This window comes from Eulemur rufifrons, chromosome 16 (genome assembly GCF_041146395.1).
Source record: "Eulemur rufifrons isolate Redbay chromosome 16, OSU_ERuf_1, whole genome shotgun sequence".
In the NCBI taxonomy this organism is placed as follows: domain Eukaryota; kingdom Metazoa; phylum Chordata; class Mammalia; order Primates; family Lemuridae; genus Eulemur; species Eulemur rufifrons.
Window position 1 is genome coordinate 77,486,297 of NC_090998.1, and position 26,058 is coordinate 77,512,354.

The window sequence follows — 26,058 nt, forward strand, 5'->3', positions numbered from 1 at the left end:
GGGTGGCCAACCTGCGGCCTTAAGGCCACATGTGGCTTTCTAGGTCCTTAACTGCAGCCTTCTGACTGAATTGAAATTTTACAGAACAAATCCTTTTATTTTTATTAATATAGCTTATTCATCTTTTATATTTTTATTTTTAAAATCAACATATTTAAAATACCTAATAAGTTTCAACGAAATAATCCTCCCAGACTGACCAGAACAATTCGAACACTAGTAAGCCGTAAGGGCTAAACTGACAGCTGCTATGCTCACGACTGAGTTCTAACTTCTCCAGCCTGATTGGAGCCACTGCCGCATGAGGCTGGTCAGCGAGAGTTTATAGGGGTCGAGTATGCCAGTCTGTTACCAACTTTTGATAACGGTGTACTGTGTCTCTGTTTGAAGTGGAATTTACGAATAGCTGCACAGCTTGACTGGATTTTTTAATTCTGTCTGCTTAACAGCCCATCATGTCAAAGAAAACCAAGAGAACGATGAAGGAAGAAAACAGATTTTTCAATGAGGATTGGGAATTGCAATATTATCTTGTTTTTGCTAAAGATAAGATGATCTGCTTGCGTTGTTATACTGCAATATCAACATTAAAGAAATGCAGTGCTCATCAGCATTATAACACTCATAAAGACCACAAATATTTTAAATTAGAGGAAGAGGCATGAAAGGTTGTACTGCAGAAATTAAAAAATGAAAAGCAAATGCAAAGACAAATCTTTCAAGCAGCAATAAGACCTGGAAATAATGCCACTGAAGCAACTTATAAAGTAGCTTACATACTTGGGGGAAAAGGGAAGCCATTCGGTGATGTAGAAATTGTGAAAGAATGCATTGTCAAAGCTGTAGGATGCTTAGATCCCGATAACGTTTCAAAATACAAACAACTGCCTCTTTCAAGGACAACCATAATGATCGGCAGCATGAATTAGCCTTCAACTTAACAGAACAACTTCATGCAATACTTCAAAAGGAAAATATATATTATTCAATTGCTTTGGATGAATCAACTGATACTACTGACTTTGTGCAGATTTTATACTTCCTTGGGTCACAACAGAAGAATTCCCTTTTCTACATAGAGTTACTTGCTTTGGGCACTCATGCCAACAGAACACGGGGAATAGATATCTTCAACAACATTTAAGATAAATGTTGTGAAAGTGGACTGAATTTGGTAAATTTAGTGAGCATATGTACAGACGGTGTACTTTCCATAACAAGAAAACATGAAGGTTTTATTGCACAGACAAAAAATATTATTAACAGATCCAGAGGTTCTCATTTCATTGTGTCTTACATCAGCAAAATCTCTACACTAAAGCTACCATTTTAAGTGACACTTTGCAACAAGATATAAGTACTATTAACTATGTTCAGGCAAATGCAACATGGCATCATCAGTTTCATAACATGCTTAAGTTGAACGATGAGGTATTCGGTGTGGATTTGCTATATCATTCTAAAATGTGTTGGTTATCACAGGGACAGGTGTTAGCCAAAATTTTATCTCTGTGAGAACAAATAGTTAAATTTTATAAAGAACGGAATCAGCAAGGAGAATTATTGAAAGGAGATTTCTATAGGAATACAGCATTTCTGTGTGATATCATGTCAGCTCAAAATGACTTGATTATTTCTTTGCAAGGTAAATCTAAATCTATATATGATAGTGTGGCAAAAAATTCAAGCATTTCAAAAAAAGCTATCTTTTTTCAAAACACGTCTTCTTCAAAAGGAAATTTTAGATGAACATTTTCTTCCCTGGTTAGCAAAGGTCATTGATGAACAGGATGATATATGCAAATCATCTGAAGAATACACAGCTGTTACAGACCTATTAATTGAAGAATACAATGAAAGGTTCACTGACTTTGAGAATCATGACATCACACTCAAATTAGCATTTCAGCCTCACCTAGTTGATATCACCAAGGTACCTAAAGAACTACTGATGGAACTCATTGAGCTCTCAGTAGATGACATTTTTACAGTCATTGTCTGATGCTAAGAAAGATCCAATTGAACTATGGAAAAATGCAGAACACTCACACCTTCGGCAACATGCCTGAAAAATGTTTTCTTGCTTTCCAACCACTTATTGCTGCGAATCTATACTGTCCTACCTAACCCAAGTCAAGACACCCTTAAGGTCACAAATGACTGATACCCATCTAGAGGATCAACTGAAACTGCAGACCTCCATGATGCCACCAAATATGCAAATTGCTTTCCAACAAAAAGCAGACACAACAATGTCATTAAAAGGTTAATTTTAAAATTAACAAATAATTTTCAACTTTTGAAATTATTAAGTACATAGCAGTTAGATTTAAAAAAAAATAATATACATTTTAAAGTATATCTAACTGAAGTTTCTTAAATGTGGCCTTATTTGATTACAGCTAAACTAATTCCGCCTTCTAACATGAAAAGGTTCTCCACCCCTGCTATAGATTCATCAAAATAAACCAGGACAATTTATAAATGACACAAATCTGAAATCCTTATTTTTTAAAAAATAGGTCATATATTCTATTGTTATTCTCAAGAATCAATATCAGACGATGTTAAATTATTACTGGCTGAATAAGATTATTAGTATAAATGGGACAGAGTTCTTAGCTATAAAATTATGTTCATAGTATAGCCAAAACTTTAGTCCAGAAAAGCAAAAAAGGCATTTTAGTTTGTTCAGAGACCATTATGTTGTAAGGAGTTTGGCCTCCCTTTGTCCCTGCTCTTGGGAAGTAATCAGGAATTGGAATTTCCTATTCTTGGTGGGCCCCTGGGACCATAACTGATAGTTTATGCTAAAAAGATGACTCAGGGTGGGGCTGGCCACATGTGATAGTCTTAGTTGTGTTTTGGCGGTGGGGTCTTTGGCTTATCTAGTATCCGTTCATCCAGAAACTGAGTTCAACCACATGGGAAATACTTCAGGCATAGTGTTACATATCTATGCACGATGTTACACGTCCTCGGGAGGCTAAGCAGTCCTGAGGAAAAGTTATACACTTGGAACCCTTCCAGACTCTGCCCTATGCATTTCTTCCTGTGGCTGGTTCTAATTTGTCTTCTTTCCCTATAATAAATACAAGAGATTTCTGTGAGTGCTGTGAGTCTTTCCAGTGGTTATTGAACATGAAGGTAATTGTAGGAAACCCCTGAACTTGCAGTTGGTGTCAGAAGTCTTAGGCAGACTAAGCAGTATGAAGGACTGTGCCTTTAATTTCACAGATTTGCCAATTCTGCATAACCATATAAACAAAAATAAATAAACTGATAATTTCTATACCATTTAATTGGGGCATTTCATAAAAGTGGTCAACAATTTTTAAATAAAATGGGGGCATTAGTCATTAGAGTTGCTTATATGAGACACTAAAAGTGTTTAATTTTAAAAATAACACATACCTGGTATATATTGAAATCTGCAAGTCTAACCACAAGTGAACTAGACATGAGCTTAGCCTTTGATTGTTGAGATAACACTGACGGTGTTCTGGATGTCCCTTTCAGAGTGGACTCCTGCTCTGTGGTAAACAAAAACTTCTTTCAATTTATTGCAAAATTATTTTTAACAGTAAAACAGCTACTAGAAATATTTATGAACACTAATTTCTCAAAGAAGATAATATTTGTGAGATACTTTATAAAGTGATACAGGAATAATAAATAAATCATAAATCTAAAAAAAAATAAAAAAATAAAGTGATACAGGATGTAAGTTACTGTGAAAGTAGAATAGTGGTTACTAGAGGCAGGGAAGAGCGGGGTAGGGGGATAGCCAAAGGTTGATGAATAGATACAAAGTACAGCTGGATAGGAGGAATAAGTATGGATATTCTATAGCACTATATACGATGACTATAATTGACAATAATTTTGTTGTATATTTCCAAATAGCTAGAAGATTAGATTTTGAATGTTCCCAACACAAAGAAATGATAAATGTTTGAGGAGATGATGATATGCCGATTATCCTAATTTGATTGTTATAAATTGTCTACATATAAAAATATCATACTGCACCTCTTAAATATGCAGTTATGTCAATCAAAAATAATAATAAAAGGAAAAAATGAAAGGTCTACTGACCATGTAAGGGTCTGAAAAATTCTACCTGGGTATTACTGTTTATATTAATTTTAAAAGTACTTTGGTTGGCCTAAATAAAGCGGGCAGGAGTTTTAAACTTTAATTAAAAATAATACTTATTTAAAGAAAATATTATGATCACATGTACATATAGGCACACAGGCGCACACACACACATACTTAATACTGGGGAATGCCATAATGTTGTCATAGGTAAAATACCTGTTTGTGTGTGCTGGGGAGAGGCATGCGTTGGGGATTTAGGAGGTGAACCTACATTATGATCCTTCACAGCCTGTTTAAGCATTTCAACATTGCACTCAAATTCATGCAACAACTCGTTGGCCCATCCATTTTTTGTTTTCGTTGCATCACTAAAATACATCCAATGATTACAACTATCTCCTGTGAAATGAATAACAGGTATTTCACTGAAAAATGCACAATTTTCATTTATTCTACTATAATAATTCTTCCAATGAGATTTAGCCATTTTCTCCAGGAAGTCTTTAATGTCTGAAAAATTTACAACCTTCATCTACTACTTGCTGCTCTGACATATGAGTAAAACGTTTAGAATAGAGAGAAACAGTGTCAAAAGTAAAGTATCTAGAAGAGTTTCCACCTAGAACCCATTTTTGGGGGAAAATCACTCAGTTTCAGTCCAAAGCCTCATGACTGGCCACACTTCACTGGATGCCTAATTACCTGGAAAACCTCCACTGGACAGAATCCCAGAAAATGTATCATCAAAAAATTCCTTTCATCAAAATATTTTTTGTAAAGTGACTAACAAAAACCTGATCCAAAAAAAGATAAGAGGACAGTTATTAAAACATTTAAGAAACCAATAAAATTTCTTAGGATGAAAATCAGTCAAAAAGTCAGTTTTGGGGAAAAAATACAAAATCAAGAGTATTAGGGTTTCTCTGTAAAAACTTTAAAAAATAAATGTACATAAAAGGGTTAGGAAAATAAAATACTTTATGGTTGAAAGTTTTACCTCCCAAAATATGAACAGTTTCTAAAATTAAAAAAATTTAAGTATATTTAAGAAGCTTGTAAGTCAGGAAGACAGTATAAAACAAAGTCCTTCAAAAGAAAATCAAAGCAAATCATACAACCTTTAAATTCTGTCACTTACTAACATAGACATGACAAACATTAGCAGGTATAAATGTATAAACAGAAAAACTTCACCATTGTTTAAAAGTCCTCAAAAATTCATTATAGTTTGTTTGATTTTTCTTATTTGTACGAATTTTAAAAACAAAAAAGCCACATACCACCCAAAAGGAAAAATGGCTATAAGGTGAGATCACTTAATTTGGCCATAAGTAATCATACATATTTTATCTTTTCATGATGTGGGAGAAAAGAACCTACCAATAGTTGACTATTAAAAGCCTATGAAATCTGGAGTCCTACAACTCAACCTCACTGTTATCCTTTGCTTTATACTCTTTTTTGATTTTTATATATGTAAGTCTATCATTTAAAAATTCAAAAAAATTAGTTAATAACTTGTTTTTTTCGCAACTAATAGCACAAATATGTCCTCTGTATACTGATTTTTTAAAGTTTTAACTTGGTTATTTAGAAAACTGTCCATTTCTAACAATTATAGTTTCTAATAATCTACAAAAACCTCAATAAAATACATGAATATATTCTATGGCAATTCTATTTCATGGTAAAATACTGCCACAAGAAAAATAACAAAGATCTCTTTTCTCCTCAACGAATTAAAGCAAAATAAATTGGCTATACAATTTTAAAGCAAGATTTCTATCTTTTAAAGAAATTGTTAGACATACCTGCTTTATGATAGGGATAATAATCTATAGTTAGCTGTGTAAAAGAGAGCTGCATAGCCCCTCCAGTAACACGTCTGTTTGACTCTTGGAAAAGAACAACAGAATTAAGAAAAAGAAATATTAAGCAAATTATCAAAAACATTACATTTACCATGAATAGTCTGTACCATACTTGGAGTCCACGTAGTTATAACTGCCTCTCTTTTATCACACAAAATAAATATTTTAGGAAATGAAATTTAATCCAATAAGTATTTACTGAGCCCCTATCATATGCAGGGTACTAGGAGAAAAAATTAGGATAAAAGAATAGCAGAATCCCTGCCCTTTTATTGCTTACAGATGGTAAAAGCAGATCTTTTATATTTACAAGCTCTAACATGTCAGGCATTGTTTCAATACTTTAGGGATACTTATTCATCTGATTATCATAATAATCCCATGAGATAGGATTATTATTTTCCCCATTTTCTAGATAATGAAATGAGGCACAAAGAGGTTAAGTAAATAGGCCAAGGTCATACAGCTAGTCAAGTGCAAAGCTCAGGTTTGAACCAAGGAAATGTTAACTACTACACTACATCCTGCCTCTTCTTGAAGAAGAAATTAAAAGTTTGGTTAGCTAAGTTGCCCAAAGTCACATAGCTATAGCCTGATCAAAAGTAGATCACAAGTTTGTGTAACTCCAACTAAAAAGTCAAATCTTAAAATAGCATGGGCAAATCAATTAGAATTATGAAAAATACAAAATAAAATATAGCTGTGTATACACTACCTATATTATTTTGTTAAGTCCAATTTATCTCAATTATTAATAGAATTTCTAGTACAGATCCACAATCCCTTATGGAAAATATCTGGAACCAAATGTTTCAGAATTCAGAATTTTTCAGATTTTATGAAAATAATATGGTACACACAGGGCATATCATACAATACTTCTAGCAGGCCCTGAGGCAGCACTAAGTAATAAAAAATAGTAATTCTGCAGCAAAACTTTATACTAAGTGGATAAAATAAAGATTAAAAAATGTGTTGGTTTGGGTCAGGTTTTGCAACCAAATGAGTTTGAAGTAACATTTCAGAGCCTTTTGGATTTCAAAATAGTAGAGGATTGATTACAGACCTGTACTATGATGGAGATATTTTGGTGGAAGGGTTTCCCCCTTAAATTCATTCAGCTTATTCTATGAGGGAATAATAGTGAGCAAGGCTTAGAAAATATTTTCTCCATTCTCATGTTTATTATTTAACACATTGACTGCCACACTAGAAAAAAAATTTTTTTCGTTGGAGCTGCGGTGTTTTGTTACAAAAATAGAATAAAAACTTTGAAAACAAAATGATCCTTCCTAATTTAATGAAAACTGTATTTTGTATTGCTTTCTGTGTATGAGTAATATGCAATTAAATTGTCAATATTAATTGCAACAGTAAGAATCCCAACAGTAAGATTTTCATGAACCAACTGCAGGGTTTTGCCCAGGGAGCCACTCATCATGTAGCACGGCAGCATGAGTTGCCTGAGCACCATGCAGCTCCCAAGGTAAAGAGACATGTGAGTTATATATGCTTCACAAGGCCCCAGGCTCAAAACTAGTGAGTTAAATACAACTCACGTGGCAGTTAATGTATTCATCCTAACTACCTCATTTTGTTACTTTAGTTTGTTATAACTTTTTTTGGATTTTCCTTTCAAATCACTAAAGTATAAGATGCCAACTCTAAGCCAAACGATACAAAGGTTGTCAAAGGAAAGGACAACAAATCCCTTTGCCAACCCCAAATTTTCCTCACCTTTGTCCCTCTACCCTTTTAGGCAGCCACCTCATCTAATAAAGATAGGGTAACTTCTACTACTAAGTATCCATGGTCTCAATATTCGCTTTCTCAGCTTTAAAAATTCAAAGCAACAATTTTCATAGATATTGATTCTGATTCAGGTTAGAGGTGCATAGGTCAGATAACTATTTCTGAAAGATCTTCAGCTTGATTCTAATGCTCAAAGTTTGAGAACCGTTGTCATTGAGGTAGGCCTACCTGCTAAACCACTCCAACTCTATATTTGTGCACCAGAGATACTCCTCCAGCTGAGAAAAAGAAATATCCAGCACCTAGATTTTCAAAGTGACCAAGAGTGCTTACCCTGCTATGTTTACTAAATAAGGATAAATAAGAGGAACAAATGCTAAAAGAAAAGAAAAACTTCCTATCTAGAATTTAGCTTCCTAATCAAATTTTGGGAGGAAGTAAGAGAGAGACACAAAATATGTTAAACAGTCACACAGTTGCATTTACACACACGATCCATAAATTAGAGGCACGTACGAATAGAGGTACGAATATAGTGCTGAAAACACATGTGCAAATAATTATAAATGGACTATAATTTATGGGCAATTTCAAAATTATGCAAAAGTTAATTTAAAGGGAAGTCTAATATTTCATCATCCTCCAAGAAGAGTGTTATCTATTCATTCTTTGATTTTTTTGAAAACCCATTTCATTGCTAGCATTGATAACTAACAATTAATTCAGCTTAAGTACTAACTGCTACAGCAAAAGAAAATTTCATATCAATATATAATGCTTCAAATTATTCCTTTCATCAATATATCTATGAATAAAATTATGACTAATTATCTTATAGTACATACTACATAACAGGTAAAATTTAAAAAAAACCCAGTTTTATAGTTAATTCTAGAAAAACCAAAATAGTTTGAAATAAGCAAATTTTATTACCTTTTTCTTTAGCATGAATGTCATCACATATGTGTAGATCTAGATGAGAAATCACTAAATGATGGGAAGTTTCTTTAACATCAAAGTCATTGAATAGTTTCACAATTGCATCATTTAGGTCAGGAGCATTTGACGTCTGTGGTGTCTTCACTTGCTGGGTAGATGGGACTACTGTAGAGCTCTAAAAAGATTCAAAACTGCCTTATTAAGAAATTCAATATCTGAAATTCACACAAGAAAGCCTAAATACTTGCAGTAAGAAAATATTTTCAGTATATTTTCAGTACTTTCTGATTTTTCAGTAAGAAAATATTTTCAGAAATAATAAGCACAATACATTTTCTTTTTCATCAATAACTCAGTTCCCCTAAAATATTTTCTGAATTCTATAAGAAAAAAACTAAAACTTAAAAACTGGAGAATTATACACAATTTGACTATGAACCCAATGTCTCAGTAAATATCTGAATAGTTATTTTGACATATTTATAGCACTTGTTTTAGAAAATATGATTGTTAAAGGCAGGTTATTTGAATATTATCAGTTCTACATACTAAAAAGATAACAAATATGAGCCCTGTATATATTGTTATATATCCTACAGGAGTGAATCACTTCTATGTAGAAGTCTTTGTGATATGATTTAGTACTCTAAGTGCTCTGGTGCTCTCTCCTAAGAAAGGTGGTGTCTCCTTTGAAGTTGACTATCTAAAGAGGTATTATAACATCAAATACTTTTATGTCATCATTAATTCTAGTGCCTACTACAGAGCTCTAAACAAAACAAGCATTATATAGATACTAACACATTTAATATGTTTTCATCTAGATACCATTAATATAAAATTATATACAAGATATCTAGATAAGATTCTTAGAATAAACATCTCACAATCTATTTCACTTAAAGGAAACACCAACTAAATCGTTCTTATGTTTAGACTATTTACTTGTAATGTAAATCTTTTTCCTATAAACTTTATAGCATACCTGTGTAGGTTCAGGAGCCATACTCTTCCTTTGTTCTGTTGATTTTTCTATAGCTTCACTAAGAGATTTTGCATATTGTACCATAGCCTTTAACTGGGAATCCGTTAAAACCCATAATAAGTCATCCAATGTTAGAACTAACTTTGTTGCTATGACGTTGCAGTCCTTTAACTGTTGGAAAAAGTGATTTATAAAATTAAAATAAGAAATAAAAATTATAATACATTTGTTTTTAAAAAAAAGCTTGAAAAGTGTTTGAATGGAATTAAATATGTATTCTTCCTTCATTCAAAAAATATTTATTGAGTTACTATAAAAGAAATATCTCCTAGTGCTAGATACAGCAGTAACAAAAGACTGACAAATCCCTGTACCTTAACAAGTTATTATATATGGCACTTACATAACTTAATTTTGCATTGATAGTTGATAATTCATATAATTACTGATATTAATTCAACTAATTCTAGTAGATTAATTCAACTAATTGTAGTAGAGAAAGGGGCATTAAAATTAAAAATTAAAATACTGTTTTATCCACATGTCATATTTCAGAATATCTGTTAAGCACTATGAAAAATCACATTTTCAATTTTACTTAGTATAGTTATTCATGCCTAGTGATAAAGAAAATTGTTGAGGCTGGGTGTAGTGGTTCACACCTATAATACTAGCATTCTGAGAGGCCAAGGCAGGAGGATTGCTTGAAGTCAGGAGTTCTAGACCAACCTAAGCAAGAGCAAGACCCCATTTCTACCAAAAATAGAAAAATTAGTCAGTCGTGGTGGCACATGCCTGAAGTCCCAGCTACTCGGGAGCCTGAAGCAGGAGGATCACTTGAGCCCAGGAGTTTGAGGTTGCAGTGAGTACACCACTGCACTCTACCCAAGGCAACAAAATGAGACTCTGTCTCAAAAAAAAAAAAAAAAATAAAAAAAAAATTGTTGAAACTAATTGAGCCATGGTTAAAAAAAGTGAACATTTCAGGAACCATAATGGACTCTCAACTTTTGGTATCCTTAAGTAACTATCTTTCCTTATTTATCTAAGTTACCAGTCATATCTTATAATTTATTAAAGCTAATAGTTTTGCTACTGATAAATGAAAGCTTTGCTCCTTACTCCTGAGCAATATTCCATAGGAGAAATGAAATTATACAACATCAAGTATTCAAAAAATATTTGGCAATTGAGAGAGAAATCTATTCAACTTATCAAAAATAAAAATCTGTGAAAATCTAGATATTAAATCTAAAAGCCTGAGGAATGTTATGATTACAATAGATTTCTACAAATATTGTTTCAGGAACTTTATCTCTCTTTATTTAGCATTGCTTTAAATATGCCACTGATAATATGTGAACATTTTACCCAAGAAATTATTTTAAATTTCCTATAGTTAATTCCAATAATTAAGATGTGAATCAAAAAGGTGATCCTGTTGACTTACTCTTCTTTTCAATGTGACTCTGATTTTGGATTGGTTGGTTATTAATCGAACAGGAGCACACATAAATTCAAGATGTGAACTTTGGGTAGCATCTGCCTCTATTCGTATCATCTGCCAATTTATTTCCTTAAATGTCAAAACCTAAGGAGAACACAGAGATTAGCTTCTCTTATTCATGCAAAATAGAATAAGAAATATGTAGATCTGTAAAAACAAACCAAATGTATCTTCTCAATTTTCATATGACATTTGAGATATATTCATCATGCTTTTTTTAAATTGTATACTTGCATCAAATAAAACATCTTTATAATCATATTACTTGTAAAGCTGTTAATATTTAATTCTAAACAATTTAACTAATATAAAGTACAAAGAACATTTGAACCATGTGATCAGGAAGCATTTAAATATTATAGTTTTATAAATTTAAAAATTTAATCCTGAGTGGCTGGGAAGTTAAATGATTAAGAGTAATAAAGAGAAAAGGATAGTTAAAAGGCAAGAAGTATACAGAGCTTTTAAAGGATGGGGGAAAAAAAAAGGCAAGAAGTGCAAATCTGGCAGTAAGTGAATCTGGGCAACAATAAGACATGATGGTTGTAAGTGTCGTCTTTTATTTATCACCAACTAAAACAATTTTTTGAAAAAGAAAAAAAAAGTCTTTACCTCTCCTCTCTGTGGATCTTGAATACGAGTAAATCTTAAATCTCCATGTTCCCAGTTTGCATTTACACTATAGATCCGTAGCTGAGAAAGTTCAAATGATGCATTGAAGGCTTTTGCTCCAATTCTAATGACAATGGAATTTACAGAAACAGTAATTCCCTCAACTACTTTTTCAGCAAAGCCGTATTCACTAGAAAAACAAAATAAAATATAATGCACTAAACCAAAAAAATCATTTAATAGAATTTATCTGGTGATATTCTCACACAAGTACACATATAAACAACCACAATATTACATTATTCATTTTTGTTAAAAAAGATAAATTTTTTTGTTAAAACAAAAATCTCATCAGGTTAGACATAAGTTATAAAAAATGGTCTTCTCAAAATATAAAATAGTTTATAAAATTGGAAGTTACTCTCTATTTTATTAAAATCAATATCTATAGCTGTTTACTCTCAAAAAGCATTAGTCCAGATAATTGACATCTATAAAGTAAATAAGAGAACTAAATTCTCAACACAAACAAGACTACGGAGTCTAACTGGAATATAACCTCATAATTTAGCAATAAAGTCAGAAAAAAATTCATATTCTCTAATTCAATTTAACAAATGTTTAGTGATCTACTACCACGTGAATGATGCCGGGACATGAAACTAAAATTTAGTTGTAGCATCACAATATAACATGAGTCAGTCCATAATTAACTGCTTTAAAAAAGGAACAACAGTATACCTGGTAGAGGAATAGATTGCTTATCTAGGAAAAAATAAATCTAGGAAAAATGAATGAAAAAAGCATGAACAAAGACACAGAGAGGTAGGAAAGGAAAGGTCACATTTTGAGAACAAGTAGTACAGTATAACTAGAATATAAAATTATCAATATGCTTTGGCAGAAGGGGTGTAGAAAGTTTGCCCAAGTGACAGATTATATCAATTATCATCAATATGCTCATTACACCTAAATTTATGTCTCCATCCAGATCTTTTTACTGGAACTTCAGATTGTAACATGCAAATGCTCACCAGATAGCTCCATCTGGCTGCCTCTCACCCATGTCAATTTTGTGGAAGATCAGTTGGTTGTAGGTATGCAGCTTTTTATTTCTGGGTTCTCTACTCTGTTCCATTGGTCTATGTGTCTATTTTTATACCATTACCATGCTGTTTTGGTTATTACAGCCTTGTAATATAATTAATTTTAAATCAGATATCTCCAGATTTGTTTGTTTTGCTGAAGATTGCTTTGGCTATTCAGGCTCTGTTTCTGGTTCCAAATGAAACTTAGGATTATTTTTTTCTAGATCTACGAAATATGACATTGGTATTTTGATGGGTATTGCGTTGAATCTGTAAATCACTTTGGGCAGTATGGACATTTTAACAATGTTGATTCTTCCAATCCATGAGCATGGGATGGTTTTCCATTTGTTTGTATCATCTACAATTTCCTTCATCAGTGTTTTGTAGTTCTTGTAGAGATTTCACCTCCTTGTTTAAATGTATTCCCAGGTATATAATTTTGTTTGTAGCTATTGTAAATGCAATTGAGTTCTTGATTTGGTTCTCAGCTTGGCTGTTATTAATGTATAGAAATGCTACTGATTTTTGCATGTTGATTTTGTATACTGAAACTTTACTGAAGTCATTTATCAAATCTAGGAGGCTTTTGGAGGAGAGACTAGAGTTTTCTAGGTACAAGATCATATCATCAGCAAACAGATAATTTGCACTCTTTTCCAATTTGGATGCCTTTGTCTTGTCTGATTGCTGTAGCTGGGAAAAGTACACTCTCTGTTTAGTAAATGGTGCTGAGAAAATTAGATAGCCATATGCAAAAGAATGAAACTGGAATGAAATTTCTCATCATATGCAAAAATTAAATCAAGATAGATTAAAGACTTAAATGTAAGACCTGAAAACATAAAAATCCCAGAAGAATACCCAGGGAAAAAACTCTTCCAGACATTGGCCTAGGCAAATAAGACCTCAAAAGCCAATGCAACAAAACCAAAAACAAATGGGACTAAATGGGACTTAAATAAACCAAAAAAGCTGCACAGCAAAAGAAATAATCAACAGAGTAAACAGACAACCTACAGAGTGGGGAAAAATATTTATAAACTATGCATCGACAAAGGACTAATACCCAGAATTTATTATACAAGGAACTCAGACAACAGGAAAAAAATATATATGACCCCATCAAAAAAAAAGGGCAAAAGACATGAACAGACATTCTGCAAAAGAAGACATACAAGTGGCTAACAAACAGATGAAAAAATGCTCACTAATCATCAGATAAACGCCAATGAAAACCATGAGATGCCATTTTATACCTGTCAGACTTAATTATTAAAAAGTAAAAAAAAAAAAAAAAAACCATGTTGGCAAGAATGCAGAGAAAGGGAATGCTCATACACACACTGTTGGTAGGAAGGTAAATTAGTACAACCTCTATGGAAAACAGCATGGAGATTTCTCAATGAACTAAAAGTGATCTAACATTCATTCCTGCAATCCCACTGCTGAGTATCTACCCAAAGGAAAACAAATCATTATATAAAAATGACAGCTGCACTAGTATGTTTATTGCAGCAGCATTCACAATAGCAAAGTCATGGAATCAAACTGTGTGTCCATCAATGGATGACTGGATAAAGAAAATGGGGTACATATACACTACTGAGCCACAAAAAAGAATGAAATGATGTGTTTTGCAGCAACTTGGATGGAACTAGAGGCCATTATCCTAAGAGAAGTAACTCAAAAAGTCAAATACTGCATGTTCTCACATATAAGTGGGAGCTCAGGTATGGGTACACATGGAAATAGAGTGAGGTGAGCCTGAGGTGAGTCAGCTTTTACATGAGGTAATACTTTGCAGGTTTTATGTAGATTACATGAAATAATATATATGAACTAACAGACCATCTCTTAACTCATGATAAACACTTCATAAAATATAACTATCTATCTCTCTATATATACACACATATAGTATTCATTTATTTATTTTGAGACAGGGTCTTGCTTTGTTGCCCAAGTTGGAGTGGAGTAGTATATACCTATATACCTATATACCTTACTGCAATCCCAAACTCCTGTGCTCAAGCAATCCTCCTGCTTCAGCCTCAGACTGCAGGTGTGCGGCACTACACTTGGCTAATTTTTTTATTTTTTGTAGAAACAGCAACTCACTATGTTGCTCAGGCTGGTCTTGAACTCCTGGCCTCAAGCATTCCTCCTGCCTTGGCTTCCCAAAGTGTTGGGATTATAGGAGTAAGCCACTGTGCTGGCCCTATATACATATTATCATTAATAGCAATACAGTCATGCATTGCTTAACTACAGAGATATGTTCTGAAAATGTGTCATTAAGTGATTTTGTCATTGTGGGAATATCATAGAGTGTACTTACATAAACCTAGATGGAATAGCCTACTACATACCTACACTATATGGTATAATCTGTTGCTCTTAGACTACAAATCTATAAAGCATGGTACCATACTGAACACTGCGGACCACTGTAACACAATGTTAAGTGTGTATCTATACATATCTAAACACAGAAAAGGTAAAATAAAAATGGTATTATAAACTTATGGGACCACTATCATAATGTGCAGTCCATCATTCACTGAAGCATTGTTATGCAGTACCTGACTGTATATTATTATTAATAAACTCCTGAAAGTCTCTGAGCCTCAGTTTCCTCATTTGTAAAATGTAAATAATACCTGCCTCAAAAGGCTGCTGTGGTCCTTATGTGAAACGGTGTATATGTAATAATTTACATACTCCTTGGCTTCCCTGAGGTAATTTTGTTATAAAACAAAACGGTCAACTACTCTGAGTTTAGAAAATTGAGAACTAAAGACGAAGAACTCATCAGCATCTTAGAGACGAGCTGCTTTGATCCTAAAGATAAATAGTGGTCACTCAAGATAGAAATATTCCTAGAATAATTGTGTGGGAATACCCTTTGGAATATCCAACTCCATCTCTAATTCTATATAAACTACAAAATGTTACAATCCATATTCAAGGATCTACCACTTGAATGGCGAAGTCTGAATCAATGAACAAAGTCTACATTTTTTAGATTATATTGTCCACTATATATTAGAAAGGTAAAATTCCCATTTACAAATACAGCTGGCCTTCTGTATCTATGGGTTCTGCATCAATGATTTAACCAAACTCTGACTGAAAATATTCAGGGGGGAAAAAACCCACAAAGTTTCAAAAAGCAAAACTTGATTTTGCGGTGCCTCAAGTGCTACGTTGAATGATGTGAATAAAGTGATGTGTAGGCTTTGTATTAGGTATTATAAGCAATACAGAGCTGATTTAAAGTATATGGGAGGATGTGCATAGGTTATATGCAAATACTATATCATTTTATTAAAGGGACTTGAGCTTCCATGAATTTTGGTATCCATGGGGGGTTCTGGAAACCAACCCCCCACACATACCAAAGGACGACTTACTGTCTCTTCTGAGTTTGACTAATCGTCACAGAGAGAATGCCTGTTCTTCTGCTTCCATTTTCAGCTGCTGCTCTGTCCGTGGTTTATCATTACTATTTAATAGCAAGGATAGCAAAGTGAACATACAAGCTAAAAATCTTATCTGCTATTTTTGCAATATATGTAATGAAAACTATAAAATGTTTAATGGGAGAGGGGACTGAAATAGAAGCTGTTAAGGGATTTTATTTTCTTTACATCTCATTACTACAGATAACAGAGTTGATTATAGAAAAGAACTCCCACTGACAGTCATACAAATTAATGGAAACAGCTTACCTTTGTCCTGAAGCGGTTGCAATAGGTGATGGGCCATTAGGGGCTCGTGGTTCTTCACATGTACTCATTTCCATTATTACTTTATCCAGGGACTAATAAAAATGTTAAAAATGCAAACAATTAGATATTATATTTTTATGTATATTTTGCATGTATTATAATACTATTTTCTTTTTCATTTCTTTAGGAGCAAAGTAAACAGCAAGTAAGAAGAGTTCTTTTAAGTGTTATTCTAAACATCTAAAAAGACAAATGCTAAAAAAGAAAACAAAGCACTCATTTATTATTTGGTGGGAAAGCTGTGTATATTATAGCAGTATGGGCATAAAACATTAAGAAGTAGCTGTTAACTGGTGAGATTATCAGATTTTATGAAAAGGCAATCTCTAATTCCAGATGTACATTATTATTTGATAAGATTATATATTAGTAAAAAGGCTTGAACCACCCTTAATTTTTTTTTTTTTTTTTGAGACAGATCTCACTCTGTTGCCCTGGCTAGAGTGCAGTGGCATTATCATAGCTCACTACAACCTCAAACTCCTGGGCTCAAGCGATCCTCCTGGCTCAGCCTCTGAAGTAGCTGGGACTACAGGCATGAGCCACTGCACTTGGCTAATCACCCTTAAAAATCTTATCCCCATCTAAGATCTGAGACATAAGACATAAAACTATGGAAAATAAGAAATAAGCAGGAAATGTGAAAAAATAAATACTCTCATAATGGAAAAAGTTCTTTTTTAGGGTAATACTGTTTTCCTTGAAGAAAGATCTACTGTCCTTCACAGTCATCACTAACATAACTCCAGTCATTATTTCCTATTTCATACACAGCATTTATTGCCTGAAACTATCTCATTGGTTCACCTGTTCATTGTTAGTCTCCTCTATTAAAAGAAAAGTTCTCTCAGGGCATAGGACAGGACTCAATAAATATTTATGGAGTGAATCAATAAATGACCAAGTGATGAATTTTCTTCAACCTTCCTTAAAATGCAAATTATATTAAAGAACATATTACTTAATTTACTAGATCAGTAAAAACAGAAATTCACAGAACTCAGGATCAAATGTTATTAAAAAAAGAATCCCGGCTGGGCATGCTGGCTCACGCCTGTAATCCTAGCACTCTGGGAGGCCGAGGCAGGTGGATCGTTTGAGCTCAGGAGTTCGAGAACAGCCTGAGCAAGAGCGAGATCCCATCTCTACTAAAAAAAAAAAAAAAAAATAGAAATAAATTAGCTGGACAACTAAAAATATGTAGAAAAAATTAGCTGGGCATGATGGCACATGCCTATAGTCCCAGCTACTCGGGAGGCTGTGACAGTAAGATCGCTTAAGCCCAGGAGTTTGAGGTTGCTGTGAGCCAGGTTGATGCCATGGCACTCTAGTCCGGGCAACAGAGTAAGACTGCCTCAAAAAAAAAAAAAAAAAAAAAGAAAAAGAAAAAGAATCTCATAGTATGTTAATAAAGAGTTAAATGATGTAATACCATACCAACTTAGAATATAACATTCTAGATCTGAAAAACTTCAAAGATCCTATTTTGATGTTTAAATTTCTCATTTAACAGCTGAGAAAACTAAGTTCCATCAAAAGCAAATGAAGTCTAATTAATGAAAAACCCAGGAAATTATGTTTCCATGAAACAAAAGATTAATATTAACAGAGTAGCTAGATAATGTGAATATATTAATATGTTTACTTCTGAGGTGGTTTCAGAACTCACCAAACAGATAGGATGTGTTTTCAGTTTTGTCCATGGGATCTACAAATAAAAAAAATCTCTTTGAAATGAATCATTAAAAAAAAAGCAATATCAACACGCTTGCTCTTTTAATACAGTGACAGACATATCAAATTACATCAAATGACTTTTTTCTTAAATTGCATAATAACCGGAGCAACTCATTTATACTTTTGAAATCAGATATAGCCATTTTATATAAGAAAATATTACTAGCTGTATTTTCTTAGTCATCTTTTTTTTTTTTTTTTTTTTTTGAGACAGAGTCTCACTCTGTTGCCCAGGCTAGAGTGAGTGCCGTGGCATCAGCCTAGCTCACAGCAACCTCAAACTCCTGAGCTCAAGCGATCCTCCTGTCTCAGCCTCCCGAGTAGCTGGGACTACAGGCATGCGCCACCATGCCCGGCTAATTTTTTTCTATATATATATATTTTTAGCTGTCCACATAATTTCTTTCTATTTTTAGTAGAGGTGGGGTCTCACTCTTGCTCAGGCTGGTCTCGAACTCCTGAGCTCAAACGATCCGCCCACCTCGGCCTCCCAGAGTGCTAGGATTACAGGCGTGAGCCACCGCGCCCGGCCTCTTAGTCATCTTTTTAAATGGGAACTTCCAAGTACTTTGAAGTATCTTTTTTCCCAGTCCTTAAAACACATTTTCATTTCATAATTTAAACTTAGAGTCGCCAGTAAAGCATAGTCAGTATTCTGTTCATTTAACAATCTGTGTTTAATACTAGATTTCTTCCCTAATTGTTTTATAAATATGCAAGACAAAATACAAAAGTGAAAGCATTAATATAAAATGTAGGCAATATTAAATAAATAATGTTCAAATATATCCTGCTCTGAAAATATCAAGTCCTGTAAATATTTGGCTTTATGGAGGACAGAACAAAAATTTAAAGTGATGATTAAAGGACATGGGAACCTTTTCCACAATCTTTTCTTAGTAGCTCAAATTTTAATTTATGAAACAAATTAGCATGCAGTATTTCTACTGAGCAGGCTCTCAAACTAAGCCTGGTCTCCAAGAGCAAGAAATGGTACAAACTGTCATATGATTAGAGACAAAGATAAGTAGAATAAGGTATAGTAAGCAGGAATAACAATAGTAAATAGAAAACTTTAAAAATCTCAAAATGAGAACAAATTAAAAAAGGGATAAAATTGAAAATAAAACTATATAGAGAGAAGGAATTTATTGGTTCTTATGTCTTCATTTGAAATCAAGTATTTACTTGCTACAAACTTAAATTGTCCCATCTGACAATAAATCCTATGGAAAAAAATCTATCTTTAAATATGTACCAAATGGAAGCAATTATTTTATTAACAAACTATTAATAATTTCATTTAAAATATTAATACAATTAAATTTTGAACAAAAATTAAGACCAATATGGTATTAATTAATAAATGACTTCAATTATATAATGCATACAGTCATGCAATCATTTGTGCAAAGCCATTTTGCTTTCCAAACTATGTTAATAAAAATGCTTCTTTATAGAATTATATGTAAAACATTTTTTTAAAAGATAGACATGTAGAATGAAAACATAAAAGGCATTCCACAGATATCAAACCACAGATAAAAATCTCACCCTAATGGATGCTTTATTACAGAACACTTTGTTGATAGCAAGCCACGTCGGCAAATCCAACATATTCTGGAGCACCTCTTCATCCAACTCCAAATTCTTCAGTTCACCTTCTCCTTTAAGGGTACTCAGGTTGATCTTATCGGGAGACAAATTTTTGGTAAATCTGAAAGAGAATATACATTGACATTTATTTTTGTCAGTTACTGTAACCCAGAGTCCATTCTTACAAGTATAGAGAGCATTAAAAGTGTAATAGCACTAAGAAGCACAAAACTGCTAAGAGGCTCTATTTTAGAGCCTATTCAATGTGTTCAATGTGTTTTGATCTCTGTTGCCTAGAGTTCTCTTTTTACAATGGCTCCAGTTTTTTTGGCACACATTTGAATATCATTTTCCCATATATGATCAATCAATCTATCCTTGGTTCTTACTGCCTTTCAAACACAATGAGCATTTAGTGAGCATCCACTATTTTCCAGGCACTAAGCAAAGCAGTATGGATGACTTTGAGGCATCCTCTATTACATTTTGTTCTCTTCACTACATATTACAGCAGAGAAGGGAACAGATCTATGCCGCTAGCCAACTTGCAAAGAAGACAAAGGAATGAGAGCACCCTTCAGAAGCAACAGCCGTGGTCGCAGCGGCAGCAGCAACAGCAACAGCAGATGTCATTCATCATCCAAAGAATGATGACCAAAGTATATCAATACTTTTGTCAGAATCATGCAATGATTCCCAGAACTAGAAACTGACCCAAATTGGCCAGGAGCTGTGGCTCACACATGTAATCCTAGCATTCTGGGAGGCCAAGGTGGGAGGAATGCTTGAGGTCAGGAGTTGAAGGCCAGCCTGAACAAGAATGAGACCCCATCTCTATTAAAAATAGAAAACTCAGCCAGGCATGGTGGTACCCACCTGTAGTCCCAGCTACTTAGGAGGCTGAGGCAAGATTATCACTTGAGCCCAGGAGTTTGAGGTTGCAGTGAGCTATTATCACACCACTGCACTCCTGCCTGGGTGACAGAGCAAGACCCTTTCTCAAAAAAACAAAAAACCCAAAAAAACAGAAAGAAGAAACTGACCCAAATCATTCCAGGAATAAACAATGATACATACATCTTGTTTTAAAAGGTCTCTTAGGAAGGAGAGTATTCAATTCTATTTAGCAGCAGATTTTGGTGTTTTCTTTGTGAGCTTCTTTAAAACATCAATTATTTATAACCCTAATTAGCTGTACAAATACCATTTATCCTTTTTAAAGGAGCTAAAATAACAAACATAAAATATCTAATTAGAATATGACAAGTCACAAAGGAGACTAGACCCTGAATTCTAACGAAAGAACTCAGATTCTCTATAATGACTTAAAAATCAAAGCCCTTAAACTTAACAAGATTGGAAATAATATAATAAAATAATATCATATAATTGGAAATAATATAATAGTTAATATAATAGTGAATATTTTCCAGGGTTTACAGTATATCAAGCTCTTTCAATGCATGCATTATATCTTATCTAATTCCCAAGATAACCCATTCGGGTCAGTACTAATTTTATCACCATTTTTGAATGAATAAACATAACAAGAATCTTGAACATACTTGCCTAACATCACAATAATAATAATAAATTGAACATGTACTTTAAAGTACTTTCATATATATTACTTTATTTTATCCTCAAAACAATCCTAAAAAATGAACAAGTGCTAACTTTACCCAAGTACTTTTTCAAAAGTAAAACTGACAAAATTAACTATTGCCTAACAAAAGAGTAAGTCAGTCTTCTACTTTTTTTGGAAATTAAATATCAAAGCAACTAAATGTACTAGATATTTACATGCCTTACATGTCAACAAGAATACCAATCAATACACACATTTCTCCAGTGACTTCAAACCAGAATTTCTTGTGCCAGATTCTATATGGATTCATATATCCTCACAGAAAGTCAATTATGAAACACAAAGTTCCTTTTTAACCCATATTTGACCAGTGATGCTGTATTATTCTTACTAATCATGCTTGATTCAATACCGTGAAGTTTTCCAGTAGGCTTCCATTCCTAACCATAGATAACCTTAAAAAAAAACCTTGCCACTTCCTTGATGTAAAATATTAGAGCTGGAAGGGAGCATTCAATAAGTATGTACTAAGGGTTCGTTATTCAGAAACACACACTGGCAAGCAGTACACTCAATGCTCATGCCCTTGTAGAGTTTTCAGTTTAGCTCGTGAGACAGAAGATCAAATGGCATGACTAAAAGAGAATACAGGAGGGGTCCTAATCCAGAGCTTCTTTGAAACTGGGACTTTTGAGCTGATATCTGAAGGATGAGTACAAGTGAACTAGGGTAGGAAGAGAGAGGGGTAGAGAAAGAAAGAGTATTCCATGCAGAGGGAATAAAACATATAAAGGTTCTGAGGCAGGAAGAAGCATAGTATAAAAATAGAACTGGAAAAAAGACCAGTATGTAGTAAGTACCAAGAAGGCCAGGAGAGTAGAGGATAAACCTGGAAGGACAAGGGAGAGGGAGGCAGATTACACAAGGCTTTGAGTATTTTATTTATTCATTTGTTCCATAAATTAGTTGATACCTACCATTTAACAGGGAGTGGGGATTTGGAAATGAACAAAATAGATAAAAATCTCTACCTTCATGGAGCTTAATGGAGGGGGAAAAGAATTTTTTAAAAAATAAATATATAGTAAGTCATTCTGATAACTACAGGGAAAAAAGCAAAATAACAAGACAGGAAATCTAAGTGGAGGAGGTTACAATTTCTGATAAGGGTGGACAGGAAAAGTCTCACTGAAAAAAATGACATTTAGGTAAAGATCTGAAGGAAGTAAAGGAGGTATTAGCTATGAAAATATGTGAAGAAAGCTTGCTCTAGGCAGAGGAAGAGCAAGGGCAAAAACCTGAGATGTTAGCATGGCTTGGCATGTCTGAGGAATAGCAAGAAGGCCAATATCGCTGGAGAAAATGAGCACAGGCAAGAATAACAGGAGATGAGGTTAGAGCCATAACAGAAGCCAGATCATGTGGGACCTTTTAGGTCACTCTAAAGATTTTGGCTTTCACCCTGGGTAAGAATGAAAGTGACTAGTGATGATTTTGAGTAGAACAGGGGACTCTCATGTTTAAAGGATCACTCTATCGAGATTATATGAAATGAGGACATGGACAGAAGCAGAAAGCACAAAGAGGAGGCTATCGCAATAATCCAGATGAGAGATGATGTTGCCTTGGACCAAAATGCAAGAGTAGGAGGAGGTGGGAAGGGAATGGCCTGCATTATGAAGATAAAGCCGAGAGGATTTGATTATACAGACTGAAGTTAAGGATGACACCAAGGTTTTTTGTCTCAGTAACTGGAAGGATAGAATTGTCATTTATTAGAGTGAAGGCAAAGAAATAAGTTTTAAATTAAGGGTCAGAATTTAGGCTTTGAATAGTTTAAGAGATGTCTATTGGATACTCAAGAGGAGATGCCAACTAGGTAGTAGTAAGGCCCTGGATGCAGATATAAACATGGTCATCACCAATGTCAGAGATGGCATTTACAGTCATCAGATAGATGAGATCACCAAAGGATTAAGAGTAGACAGAAAAATGAAAGGGCCCAAGGACTGTGGTCAGGGACTACTAAGAGATCAAAGAAATGTAAAAGAAACTAACAAAGGAGATTAAGAAAAGAGAGTGTTTGAGAAGAGAGAAGAATATGCAAAATTGTCATATAGGGAAGTAGAAGAATAATGGGCTAGAACAATTAGGATTACAGGGGAGCACTACAGACTCATTTCAAGGTAATTATAATGAATATGAGGTAAAATCAATTATGTGTTTTCCTTCAGTAAATCAACCCGGTCTATTCTGTACCCGTGAAGTTATAGGTGCAGAAGAGACAAAGAGTTGAACTCCATCAGTAATTTATGAGTCGAGTACAATGAATAAAGAGAATAATCAAGGGAGTTGAAGAATTATACAGAGGAATGGTTATAATGATAGACTATGCAATCTGTACCAGATACAGAAAACAAGAGGCAGATAAGGAATAGAGTGGTAGGTCAGTGAGCTAGAAAGCTAGGATGTGCTAGTCAGAGTGTGAAGCTTAAAACTGAAATTATAAAGGGGGTACAATTACTGGTATTAGCAAGATCTAGAGTCTGGCTAGGAAAACAAATGGCTGACAAGATAAGTGAAGGAGGGAAGTCCAGGAATTGAGAGGCCAGAATAGTAAAAAGGACCAAGTTCATGAAAACTGAAATCAACAATCATTATGTTAACAGGAAAAACTCCCACAAATTCTATAAAATAATTTAAACAGGTTTATTCTGAGCCCATGTGAGTGGCCATGGCCCAAGAAGCATCATCTTAAGAAGTCCTGAGAAAGTGCACCATAGGTGGCCGGATTAAAGTCTGGTTTTATACATTTTAGGGAGAAAGGAAATGCAGGTAAAATCAGAAATCAATAGATAGTATACATTGGTTTGGCTGGAAAAGGTGGGACATCTCAAAGCAGAGGCTTATAGGTGGTTTCAGAGATTCTTTGATTTGTAATTGGTTAAAGAAATAAAGCTTTGTCTAAAGACTTGGAGTTAGCAGAAAGGAATGCTTGAGTTAAGATAAGGGGATCTGCTATCTGTCATGTGATGCTATACCAGTCAGGCTGGAAAGCAAGCCACATTGTATGAAGTTAATAAAAAAAAAAACATTTAATGAGATTTTAGGGTTTGTAAGGCCTGACTTAACCTTTGCCTTGCATAGCCTTAGGTCCTGTTTGTAATATAATATCTTACTGCCACAAAGAGTCTGTTTTGTCAGTCTCATAATCTCTTCTTTAACATTAATGCCGGTGTGTTTAAACTCCAAAAAAAGAGTGGTTATGAGGAGGTGTGTCAGACCTCCCTTTCCATCATACCTTTACTGTTTTTCTCAGGTCCCCTTAGCCAAGAGTGGGTTTGTTCAGTCAGGGGTGGGGGTGCGCTTAGGATTTTATTTTTAGTTTATAATTATGACAGGAGTGCTGTATTCCACATTAAGAATTTAGCACTTTTTCCCAAGAGCGATAGGAAGCTGGTAAGAGATTGTATGAGGAAGGAAATCCACTTGTTTTACACACGTATGTCAAGTCTCATCCTTTGGAATAGCCCTGCCAAATTGAACACCACAAATCTCTGTCTCCCCAAAGTTCTGGAATGCTCAGACCTTTCTCGACCAAGCAAATTCTTCCTTCTAAGGCCCAGCTCAAACAGAACTCCTCCAGAAAATGTTACCTGACTCCCTAGGTGGAGTTTGTCATTCCCTTATGTGCATTTCCAAACTCTTTTGCACTATAAACCATAGCTACCATTTATCAGACTCTCAAAGCTGTCAAGCCCTACAATGAAGAGCTTTATAGTCCTTGTATCAATCTATCCTGATAACTCCATAAAGTAAGTATAATTATTGCCTCCATTTTAAAAATGAAGAACCTGAGGTAACTTAGGTGTCAAATAATTTGCTCACAGACATGCAAAGCGCCGGAGCCAAGACATGAACATCAGTAGTCTGATTCCTTAGCCCATGGCCTTAACTATTACACAAAATGATCTCCCAAGGAGGTAATATGAACACGCTATACTACAGCATTTAAAAGTAGGAGTTTTACGGGGTCAGGACTATGCCTTAATTATCTTTGTATCCTCTCTAGCACATAATACAATATCAAGTGCATGTTAAGAACTCATTAAGTCTGCAGTTCTCAACCTCCAGGCACTATTAGGGACTGGGCTGCAGAGCTCCACTACCACTTCCCCTCCCCCCACATCTTCCCACCCCGCATCCGTGGAAAATCATCTTCCATGAAACTTGGGAGAGGGGGGTCGCCATACAGCAGGAGGTGAATTTACAGCTGCTCCCCAGCTCCGCAGCTCCGCAGCTCCCCATCGCTGGCATCCCTATCTGAGTCCCGCCCCCTGGTCGAGTCGGAGAAATTGTCTTCCATGAAACCAGTCCCTAGTGCCAAAAAGGTTGGGGACTGCTGAATTAAGTGCTAAAGCAAAGAATGAATACTGTCTGCATGAGCCCACCTCCACCTCCCCCAATCCCAAATCCAAGAGCCAA

General features: G+C 34.3%; 1 protein-coding gene across 2 annotated transcripts in view; it reads right to left on the reverse strand.

Moving 5' to 3' along the window:
• The window catches only part of BLTP3B (bridge-like lipid transfer protein family member 3B), a 70,351-nt gene that overhangs the window by 24,861 nt on the left and 19,432 nt on the right, over positions 1-26,058 (reverse strand). For both annotated transcript variants that reach the window (XM_069490005.1, XM_069490006.1), the window contains 10 exons: positions 19,944-20,106; positions 18,322-18,360; positions 16,593-16,684; positions 11,771-11,960; positions 11,102-11,242; positions 9,652-9,822; positions 8,661-8,841; positions 5,916-5,999; positions 4,321-4,503; positions 3,415-3,533 (listed from right to left, as the gene is read on the reverse strand). In XM_069490005.1, coding sequence (XP_069346106.1) covers positions 3,415-3,533; positions 4,321-4,503; positions 5,916-5,999; positions 8,661-8,841; positions 9,652-9,822; positions 11,102-11,242; positions 11,771-11,960; positions 16,593-16,684; positions 18,322-18,360; positions 19,944-20,106 — 1,363 coding nt within the window. The remainder of the gene's footprint in view (positions 1-3,414; positions 3,534-4,320; positions 4,504-5,915; positions 6,000-8,660; positions 8,842-9,651; positions 9,823-11,101; positions 11,243-11,770; positions 11,961-16,592; positions 16,685-18,321; positions 18,361-19,943; positions 20,107-26,058) is intronic.